Here is an 11,186-nt window from a genome sequence, read left to right as displayed (position 1 = left end):
GGCAACGCCCTGGCTTTGGGGTCCTAAGGTTTCGAGGTGCCGTCGGGGGAGATTTGGTGACTTGACGGCACGGAGGTGAGCGGCCAAGGCAGATGGAACACATGGAATACATGGTGACGAGTCGTGGGGAGCCAGGCCATCAGCACGGCCAGAAGAGAGGCGGAGGCGCAGACCACGACGATGCACAGACTGTGGCTAAGAAGTCGGTGCACACCGCCGGCGCCGACACCGACGCCGAGGCTGCTGCTCCGCAAGATGGAGCAGCACACGATCAAGCTCCAGCCTCCCCGCTTTCTCCCTCGCACACCCCGGTGGCTGACTAGCCTCGCTCCAACGCATGTTTACGCCACACTAACGACCGCCCAGTCGCCATGTTGGGCTACGCCAATGTCACACAACAATAGAGAGAGCACAACACTTGATGGTGGCGCAGATCGCGCACTCCAGCCCACCTGTGCCTCGCCGTTGGAGTTTGGTTAGGCGGATGACGGGCGCCTGGTGTTTGAACACCGCGCGGTGCTGCGGGTCGCTCCACCTGGCCCACCCCCATCCGCCCCGGCATCCCTCCGGCAGCGGGCCGCAACTTGGGAACAAAATCATTTAGGGGTAAGCCATAGAATTGTGGAGATGAAAGGGTCACAAAGGTATTCTGTTTGGGTTTTGGTTCACCAGGCGCTGTTTACTCCGCCCCTCGCCTGTCAAGTTTCCGCAGGAGGGGAAGGGGGGCCAGGAGTGCGTGTGTGCTTGGGTGCATGTGGCGACTGGATAGAGTGTTTGGAACTGCCTTCAAGCCAAGCAAGCTAGTGGTTGTCGTCGTCGTAGTCATGGCGGTCTCGACTTGTCCATCTAGCAACAGTCTAACCTGTTCCCATAGACTCAGTTACATTGCGTAAAAGGGGACGAGCATGGCCGTCTTGTACGGCAGACCTTGCAACCTACATTGCATGTACAGAATGGATGTGACAGTGTGCGTGATTCAGCCTCGAAACGCGTCTCCAAGCAAAAGAGAGCGCCGGCGGGGGGAGGGAGGCAGGTTCACTGGAGCGACCGAGACAAGGTCTTGTGATTTTTCCCAAATACGCATATAGAAAGCATTCGCGGTTGACAGTCGCTTTTGACCCTGATACGCGCAAGGGGGGGCGGGCAGGCAAGGCACCCAGAGGGTTGGGACGTTGCGAGAGGGTCATAGGGCCTCCTCGAGAGCCTGGAGCGCATGACTCTGCCGGGGATAGGTCGTCCTGGGGCGTGATGCCTTGGCCATTGGCGGTGGCGCGTCGTGGTGCGTCCCTGCCTCGATGCCGTTAGGTTTCGCTTTTCTGCCCTCGAGGCTGCCAGGACCCTTGCAGCGTCTCCAAACAAAAGCTGACGTCGTTTGTGCCCCCACCAATCAGCCGACCAGACACTCGCGCCTGACTTTGGGTGTAGCGCCAGGGGCCGTGAGTCGCGTCGTCCGTGTGTTGGGATGTCGTGTCAGGGCACACACACTGCCGTGGGCAACGACAGGAGGCAAGGCAGCAGCAGGAGCAGCAGCACTCCAGCAGCGGTGTAACACGGCCAGCCCACCCACTTTGCTTCCAGTTGCCTCCTGACCGCTGGTTGCTGCTTGCTGATGCTACCTGGGCTGTCCTACTGGGGATGGATGTAGGCGACTTGACGGCGGCCAAACCCAACCAACCAAACCAGCCCGCCTGCACAACCCAGCCCTCTTCGTGTTCGCCTTGCTCCTTTCCGAACTTGTCCTATCCCATCCTTCCTCAACAACCAGTGCGAGCGAGCATCAGAACCTGCAAGTGCGAGTCGAGCCTACACCTGCTTGCTTGCTCAATTTGCACACCACTCTCGACACACGCAGCAGTTACCGCCGCCGCCGCCGCCGAGCACACGGAGAGAGCACGACCTACGACTACCAAGCTGCTTTGCTCCGCCGGACATTGCGCGCTAGCTTGATCTCTTCAATACACACCAAACAACCCATTCGTCTCGTGTAACAGTGGCCTGTCTTGCATCCCAGCATCTGTCCGAGGGCCTCGACACGTTGCCCAACGACATCCTCATCCTTTCACCCACCCCATCAAGAGTTTGACGCGCGCGCCGACTCGACCACCCCCTTCCTTCTCCCCACCTCCCCACCCACCGCCCGTCACCATGGCCGCCGTTCAAAGACGGCCTTCCGCATCACGACGCTCTGAAGCTGGCCCAAGCAGCAACCGAGATGCAAACAGCCGCAACAGGATGTCGGCCACGTCGGGTACGAGTAGTAGTCAAACCGACCCCGACGCGAAGATCCTCGGTCAATGGCGTATGGGACGCACGATTGGCAAGGGATCATCAGGTGGGTACTTGAGTGTGTGTGTATGGTGCACGGCCATCATGGCGCATCGTCCATCACTCCCCATCTCACCCCAGTGATGGTAACTGACGCTCGTCCCCCTCCTCTTACTCGTCCATCACACAGGTCGCGTAAAGGTTGCAAAGCACCACCTAACGGGCCAGTATGCTGCCGTCAAGATTGTGCCCAAGGGCCTCATCATGTCATCCCGACTGTCGATGAACGAGGCCGGTGCACGCGCGGACAGGCTCCTCCTCGGCATTGAGCGCGAGATTGTCATCATGAAGCTCATCGACCACCCTAACGTGCTCTCGCTCTACGACGTGTGGGAGACCAACACCGACCTGTACGTTGTCGAGATGAACCCTGAAGATCGCGACGACGCGTAAAACTGACACCGCCACCAGTTACCTGATCATGGAGTACGTCCCCGGAGGCGAGTTGTTCGACTACCTTGTCAAAAGAGGACGTCTGCCTCCGGATGAGGCCCTGCACTACTTCCAGCAGATCATCTACGCCGTCGACTACTGCCACCGGTTCAACATCTGCCATCGCGACTTGAAGCCAGAAAACCTGCTACTCGACAAGGACAAGAACATCAAGGTCGCAGACTTTGGCATGGCTGCTTGGCAGGCTGATGAGCGCATGCTCGAGACGTCATGTGGAAGTCCCCACTACGCGTCTCCAGAGATTGTCGCGGGCAAGGCGTACAATGGTTCCGCGAGTGACATCTGGTCGTGTGGCATCATCCTCTTTGCCCTTCTCACCGGCCGGCTGCCCTTCGACGACGACAACATCCGGGCGCTTCTTCAGAAGGTCAAGGTTGGCCACTTTGACATGCCGGACGACATTGTCGGTCCAGCGCGTGACCTCCTCTTCCGCATGCTGGAGAAGGACCCAGAACAGCGTATCACGATGGCCGAGATTATCTCGCACACCTTCTTCCAGTCGCGTCTTCCTCGTCTGACTGGCGGACGCCGGCTCCCAGCACCACCATCATTAGCCGACATGGCCCGCCCCGTGTCTGCTCAAGAGATTGACCCCGACATTCTGTCCAACCTCAAGACGCTGTGGCACGGTGCCACCGACAGTCAAATTTACTCTGAGCTCATGAGCTCGGAGAAGACGTGGGAGAAGGCAATTTACCACCTCTTGGTCAAGTACCGCAACCGTCATCTGGAGAATTACAACATGGATGACGACGAGGACAGTGATGATGACGCGTCGGACACGGAGAACCGCCCGCGCCCTCACGACCGTCCGTCGAGCCGCAACCAGCAATACCAAACGGCCAAGGTCTCGGCAGAGCGTGCCCGTATCACCCCCTCGCCCCAGCCCCAGCAGCAGATCCGCCGCAAACCCGCTCCGCTCGCCGAGAACGAATCATATGGCAACGCCACCCCTCCGCCACGCCCCCAGGCGCCGACGCCGAAGAAGGCGGCCGGCGACGGTGCTGCCACTGTTACCCATCACCACTCGAGGCTTGCGGCTCCCGCTCGCCTCACGGGGCAGCACCCAGCTGGTCCTCGTTCCCCCGTTGGTCGCTCATCAGCCGCACCCGCCATCACATTACAGGAGGCTACTCCTGTCAAGGACGGCGCCGCGGCCCTGCCTGCACAGGTCACGTCAAGACGCCCGCTTTCGCCTACGAACCCAGGATCACCCCTTCCGCCGCCGCCCCAGGTAGGCCCCGAGCTGCATAACTGGCTCTACGAGCTCTCCAACCAGGTCAACGAGATCAACATCCGCTCCTCCAACCAGGTCAACGAGAACGTCCGCCTTTCAACCGTGTCGTCGAACTCCGCAAACTCAAACTCGGCACTGCAGACCCCAGAGTTCCTCAACTACATGGCTTACATGTCTGCGCAGTCGCCAGTGACCTCCCCCACCACCGAAACGGCCGAACTCGGATCTGTTTCGCACGACTTCGGCCAGTTTGCTGATGCCGACGACGACGAGACTGAGGCTACATCGCTGTGCTCCGTCTCGGTGGACCCACATGCCACCGCCCGTATCTACGCGCCATCGCCCATCCCTCAGTCCCCTATTACTGGTCTAGGTCTGGGAGCAGCCCCCCGAGCACCATCTCGTAACAGTGGTCCGCCTCCAGTGTCTGGCCGATGGAGCCAGCAGTCTTCCCAGGCTATCCACCGCCCGCCTTCCCGCGGCTCCACCCATGCGTCCGAGTCGCCGGCGTTCTACACTCCCAGCCCTGGCTTCAACGGGACGTTTGACATCCCCACCTACCCCAGTCGCCCACCCACTACCACGGTGCCCCTGCCTGCGGTGCCTCCTCAGACCCTCAAGGCAGGGCGTTCAGCTCCTCCCCCTCCCCCCAAGAACGCGTCGCGTCCGTCGCGTTCGGCGCCTCCACCACCGCGCGCTTCGGTTCGTCAACACGAGCAGGTCGAGTCTATGCTCGCTCGCGACAACTCGTACGTCATGGTCGGCTCGGCCGACGATCTGCCCGAGGACAGGATGGCTAGCTGGGGAAGTAAGAGAGGTTCGGGCTTCAGCGCCCAGATCGGTGCCGACGGCTTTGGCAACATCCTCAAGAAGCGCAGAAAGGTGCACCCCGAGCCCGTGGATTATTCGATCTCCTCATCATCGGGTTCGATCAACGGCCCCAGGACTGGCTGGTTCACCAACATGTTTGCCTTCAAGCCTGCTCCAGTCGAGATCCGTGTCAACAGCATTGACATCAGCGAGGCTCGCGACAAGACCCGTCGTGCGCTCATCTCGCAGAATGCTCGTGTCAGCGTTGTTGACATCAACGGCGTCCGTGGCTTCAAGGTCAGGATGGACGACTCGCGCGGCTTATATGGCGAGATTGTCAAGGCCATCAAGTTCCGTGTCGAGTTCACGCGCGCGGCTGCTGGATCCAAGGTGTACACGAGCGTGTCGCTCAGCCTCGAGAAGGGCGCCCAGTCGTCTTTCAAGGCCATGTACAACCGACTCCAGGAGACACTTCAGTCCGAGTCGGTCCCTTCGACGCCGACCGACCGTTCAAAGTACTCGTCGACCTTCTCGCACCGCGCCTCCATCACTCACGGCTCGTCATTAGCCCCTCCCATTCAACGTTCCAGCATTAGCAACCCCACGTCTCCGAAACTGAACGGTGTTGCTCTCCCTCGCACCATCCGGTAAACGGTCTCCCAGCGCATTTCTTGCGCACCACATTTGGCGATTCCCTCGCCCCCCATACAGCACACGAACCCCACGCACGACCTTTCCCTCGCACGGATACATTCGCAACCACACCCATTGTCTGTCTCCCTTCTCCAATGGACTCGTACCCCGACATACATACCTGGACCCTCATTGCTCCATCATTATCGACTCCTGTGAACTTTTATGTTTTTTACTCCCAACTTGGAAGGTTATTATGTCTCGCATTGTTAGCGTAGTCTACAGCGGCTCAACCGAAGAGGTTGCAGAATAGGTCCCTTGTTCTCAGGTGTATCCCGAGTCATAGATTATGCCCATGCCATGCACTCATGACGATGAACAGGCCAGCCAGCCAGCCTCGAAAGATCAGTCGCGTCAGTCGTGGTCGATCGAGTGCCGCCACACTCGAACTCGTTTTGACTCCGTCCTCGCCACCAGAAAGTTCGGTTCACAGATCCGAAACGTCATGAGACTGAGAGTGCTCCGGACTGCCATCTCGACGACGACTCTCTCATCTCTACATCCACAACGATCCTCGCAATGGCAGAGGGTTTTCCATCGCTGAGCCATGCGCCATCGGCGTTCCCGCTCCCAACAATAGCAGAGGACACGCTGCATTACGTGCTCCATCCGCCGGCATCAAGTACGCGAACCGAGGCCGACGAGGTGGCACTCGCGACCCTCATCTCAACGTACGTCGAGTCGCTGCTCACGACCCCATGGCTGTGGAACAAGGATGCGTGGGAGCTCAAGGCGGGCAAGGGCAAGCTCGAGGGCACGATGCGTGTCGGCGACGCCGTCGACGACGAGTGGCTTGTTGTTTGGCTCCTCCGCGAGGTCAGCAAGCGCTGGCCTGATCTGGTCATCAGGTGAGCTCACGGCATCGTAGTCTTAGCTGACCCCCCAGCATTCGCGACTCGGATGGCGAGTTCCTTCTCATTGAGGCGGCGCACGAGCTCCCAGCTTGGGTCTCCCCCGAGAACGCCGACAATCGCGTGAGTTGTTCTAGTCGTCAAGGAGTCAACTGACACCCCCCAGCTCTGGCTCGCCGGCGGACATCTGCACCTCCTCCCGCTGTCTGTGCGCTCGGCCAGCTCTTCACGTCCCAAACAGCTCGCCGACGACGGCTACGATGACGGCGGGCGCGCGATCGATCCCGACGCTCAGGTGAACGAAGCGGATGCGATTGCCGCCGTCAGGACGGGCAAGTATCAGGCGCCCGAGGTCGAGCGCGCCGTGTGGGAGCGGATAGCCTGGTGGGTTGAGTGGCTTGGTGGCGTGCACGACCAGCTCACACCTCAGCTACCCCGACGCCCTTAAGACGCACCAGCACAGGACAAACGTCTACCTCCCCGTCCCGATTGCGCGGGCTCTCCACGAGGCGCCGGACCTCATCCAGCGCGCCGTCGAGGGCTTCTACGTGCGCGACCCCGCGCAACTGAGGGTGGGTTCCTGAGGTTTTGTTCGCTCTGACCCGCCAGGCGGCCGCACGCATGACGCACTTCCCGCCGTCTCCGTCCATCCTCTCCTCCGTACTCATGAGCCGCGCGGCGTACGCCCAGCTCCAGGGCCAGGTGTTCCACCCCCCACGCGTGTTCGGCCCCGAATGGCACGTGCCCGAGGGCGAGGAGGACGAGCACCGTTGGCGCGATCTCGGCGTCAAGATCGCGACGGGCTTCGAGATCATGTACCGCGAGGGCGGGCGGAAGGGCCGCACGGCTGATGTGAGTGGCAGACAGACGCTGGGCGAGCTGACCACCAGGCCGAGACGAGCACTGCTGGGCTGGAGAACAGGCCCGAGTACCAGAAGTACATTGCGGATCTGAAGGCGGCTGGTTTCTTTGGAGATGAGCTGCAGGGGAGCGCGAAGTGGAAGGAGAGGGAGACGGTCGCTGCCAAGGGCTGGATCGATGCGCAGTCTTCCGAGTGAGCTATGAATGGCAGGATGGAGTAGCTGACACGCAGCACTACACAAGAACGACCCTCATTCGCCTACCTCGTTGACAAGGCGATCGACGAGGCTGCCAACATCCCCGTTAGCCAGCTCGAGGTGTCCAAGGACAGCCCCGAGGACAGCGACAAGTGGCTTGAAATCTCGCCCGACGAGCTCGACACCCTGATGACGCGCGCATCTGGAGCTCAGACTGCCGCATCGGGCGAGCCCGCTGCCAAGCTCGACGACGAGCAGGGCAAGGCGCTGGCTGATTTGGCGAGCAAGGTGCAGGAGTTTGTTGGTGGCCAGGGCGACATGACTGGTGCGCGGTTTGCAGAGTGAGTTGGCCCGCGACTTCCGATCACAACTCACACCACAGTGAACTCTCCGACGAGGACATGGACACCGACTCGGAGGACGACGAGGACAAGCCGACCGAGGCGGAGCGACAAGAGCGCCTCGCCAAGCTTGTGCCTTCGCTGCCTGCTGAGGAGTGGGGCAGGAAGCAGGCCCCGCAGGAGGACGTCGAGATGGCGCCGTCTCACCGACCGACGAGCTCAAAGGAGACGCCGTTGACAGAAACCCTCCTCCCGAACAAGATGCGCCCGCCCGTCTTCTCCAAGCCAGAGTACGATGGCGTCGTGTCCGACTCGTCAGACGAGGACGAGGATGACCTCCCGCCTGCGGGCACACTGGGCCGCAAGATTGCCCAGATGAAGTGGGGTGACACGGCGCCTGAAGCGACCATTGAGGAGATTGATGACGACGAGGATGAGGGAGCGGGCAGTGACAAGGAAGACAAGGCGCGTGCCAAGTCGCTGCGCTTCAACGACAACGACATCGACGAGCAGATGCGTCAGCGCGTCTGGGGCGCCGAGGACGAGCCGGAGGAGAAGCAGGGCGACGACATGGACGTCGACATGGGCGAGGAGGAGGAAGAGTTCCTCAAGTTTGCGCGCGAGTCACTCGGCATCAGCAGCGACCAGTGGGACGACATTATCAAGTCACGCGAGGCGCGTGGCGGTGAGTGCCGCGGGAGGAACGATCTGACGAGTGTAGCGTTTGTCCCCAAGCCGAACACGAAGGGAGCCGCACCGGAGGCGTCAAGCTCTGCCTCTTTGACGCCAGCGCCAGTGGCCAAGCCCGCCGAACAGCCAAGCCGCACCCCCGACATGTCGCTCAACAGCTTCGAAAGCGTCATGGCGGCAATGGAGGCCGAGCTGAAGCGCGCGAACGCCGAGGGAGCCGACGCCGCACCCACCGGCCTGCCGTCTGGCGCTGGCGCCGTGCCGTTCGTCTCCAAGAAGCCGAAAGCAACCGCAGCCGCCAAGCCCGCGCCCAAGGCCAAGAGCAAGCTCCGCCCCGGCAAGGGCAAGGCTTCGTCGCTCATGACGCTCCCGTCCGAGGAGGACATTGACAACATGGACGACGAGGCGCTGGCGGCCATGGACGCCGAGCTGCGGCAGGCGCTGCGCGACGCCGGGGCCGACTCGGACGACGAGCTCGGCGCCGACGAGCCCGCCGAGGCGAAGAACCTGACGGGCGACGCAGCCGCAGAGTACAAGATGATGCGCGACCTCCTCGAGAGCGCAAAGAGCGGTGGTGGGGCCGGCGCGGCGGGCAACCTCTTTGGTCGGCTGCAACAGAACAAGTAGACGACAATCCACATCTGTATCTATACTGCTGCCATGCATCATGCTAGAGCTAGAACTACACTACTACTCTCCGTTAGCCTCCTGCAGGTCGAGCGCTGCCTGGGCAGCGTAGACGACCTTGTCCTCCTCGAGTCCCTCAATCGCCTCTGTCAAGCGCAGCCGTTCGTCGTTGAGCTCGGCGTACCGCGCTTGGAGGTCGCGCTCACGGCGCTCGAGCGCGGCGACCTCCTCGCGCTTCTGCTCGAGGCGCGCGGGCGCGGCGGCCTCCTCGAGCGTCCGCAGCATGGTGAACGTCTCGAGGTCGCGCTGCGCCTGCTGGATCTCGTCGACCGCGTCGACGATCGACTTGCGCGCCTTGGCGTTGAGCGCCTGGTATCCTCCCAGCTGCTTGCCGAGCTTCTTCTCGGCCTTGGCAGCACGCGTCGCGTCGGCAATCATGCGGTCGCGGCTCGAGCCGATCATGCTCTGGTATGCGGCGGCGAGCTCGGCGCTGGACAGGCTCGAGGGGTCGACCCAGGCATTGTGCGATGGAGAGAAGACGTACGAAGCCGACGCGGCGGTCCACGACAGCGCGTACGCGTCCTCCTCGTCCGCAGCCTGCGACCTGATGACCACACGCAGCTGCTCCTCGTTGGCGCCGGGGAGGCCAAGGGCGCCAGCAAGCTCCGAGTGGATCTCGGCCTTGGCGATGGCGACAAACTCGTCGTCAGGCATGTCGTAGTCCGACGCCGTGTTGCCCGGCGTCGAGGTTCCAGGGAGGGGGTGAGCGATCGAGTCGTGCTTCATGAGGTTGGCCATCTCGAGGTTGATGTGGCGGACGGCAAGGGCGATGGCCTCGTCGACCTCATCGGATGCGGCGTCGAGCTGGCGAAGAAGCGTGCGAGTGTCGACATTCGCCGGGCGAGGGAGGTTCTGCTTCACAACGGACGAGCGGCGCTCAAGCTCGCGGCGCTCCTCCTCCTCACGGGCAGCCTTGAGGCGCGCGTCGCGCTCCGCCGCATCCTCTTCTGTCAACTCGACCTCGTCTTCCTCAATCTCCTCGTCCTCGTCCTCAGCGAGCTCGAAGTTGTTCTCGGGCTTGGGGAGGGCGGCGAAGCCGGCCTTGAGGGCCCGGCGTGCGTCCTTGACGCGGCGGCGCTCGTCGGCAGGCGTCTCGCCCCATGATGGACCAGCCTCGTTGATGCTGAGGTTGTCGCGCATGGGCGTGCGGAGCGGCGTGGCGCCTGGCCCGCGGGGCGTAGGCGCCAGGCCACCGTTACGGGCAGGGGTGGCGAGCGGGTTGGGCGTCGCGGCGAGGTGCGAGCGGGGGGTAGCCGAGGTGTAACCCGTGCCGGCGCTCTCCTCGGTGTGAAGCGGCGTGTTCTCGTCGCCAAACAGTGGCGTCTGCACGCTGCTCATCAGACGCAGGTTGCGCGCCTCGGCGAGGACGTTGTCCTCGGTCGCCGCCACGCGGGGAGTACGCGCCATGCGCGCCTTGCCGAGGCTCTCGTAGTCTCCCACAAGCTGGCTGGTCGCGCCCTCCGTCTCGACGAGTCCACGCGCAGTCTCGCCAGCCTGGCCGATCTTGACAATCTCCTCAAGCTCGCGCTCGCCAACCTGAGGGGTGGGGAGGTTGAGCTTGCGGCGGCGGACGATCTGCTCCTGCTCCTTGAGCTTGCGGATCTGGGCCTCGCGCGCCTGGACGAACTGGGTCGCCGAGCCGGGCTTGCCGCTGCCCTCGCCGCCATCCTTGCGGCGCTTGGCATTCTTCTCCTCCTGGTCCTCGAGGTCCTGCTTGCGCTTACCCTCCAGGTGGCGGAGCGACTGGCCAACGGGCGCGGCGTACGTCTTGGAGCGCTCCTCGGCCGTGTCGTAGAATCCTGGCGCGGGCTGCTTCTCGAAAGGAATGTCGGCGTTGTAGTCCATGCCCTTCTTCTTGGGCTTGGCGCGCAGGTTGATACCCGCCGCCTTGAGCTCACGCTTCTTCTGGAGGAAGGCGACGCGGCGTGCCTCCTCGAGCTGCCTCTCACGCGCCTTGCGCTTGGCCTTCTTGCCCTGCGTGTTGGCGAGACGCGCACGCGCTTCCGAGAGCATCTCCTTCTCGTCGTCGTCCATGTCCACG

At 62.4% G+C, this 11,186-nt stretch overlaps 2 protein-coding genes across 2 annotated transcripts; both read left to right on the top strand.

Annotated features, from left to right (window-relative positions):
* Window positions 1-2,145: 2,145 nt before the first annotated feature.
* HSL1 (Serine/threonine-protein kinase HSL1) lies at window positions 2,146-5,476 on the top strand (the record flags this gene model as incomplete). Its single annotated transcript, XM_062774706.1, has 3 exons — window positions 2,146-2,332; window positions 2,456-2,675; window positions 2,737-5,476. 3 exons carry the CDS (start codon window positions 2,146-2,148, stop codon window positions 5,474-5,476), a joined length of 3,147 nt encoding a protein of 1,048 aa, XP_062630690.1.
* A 561-nt stretch (window positions 5,477-6,037) lies between these two features.
* ECD (Protein ecdysoneless) lies at window positions 6,038-9,085 on the top strand (the record flags this gene model as incomplete). The annotated part of the gene is made up of 8 exons (XM_062774705.1): window positions 6,038-6,366; window positions 6,405-6,492; window positions 6,536-6,753; window positions 6,800-6,941; window positions 6,979-7,221; window positions 7,260-7,423; window positions 7,463-7,768; window positions 7,810-9,085. The coding sequence occupies 8 exons, from the start codon at window positions 6,038-6,040 to the stop codon at window positions 9,083-9,085; spliced, it is 2,766 nt and encodes a 921-aa protein (XP_062630689.1).
* Window positions 9,086-11,186: the final 2,101 nt, after the last annotated feature.

The sequence above is a fragment of the Vanrija pseudolonga genome, chromosome 6 (genome assembly GCF_020906515.1).
Source record: "Vanrija pseudolonga chromosome 6, complete sequence".
Taxonomy (NCBI): Eukaryota; Fungi; Basidiomycota; class Tremellomycetes; order Trichosporonales; family Trichosporonaceae; genus Vanrija; species Vanrija pseudolonga.
Note: the sequence above shows the minus strand (reverse complement) of the source record. Positions and strands in the feature narration are given on the sequence as shown.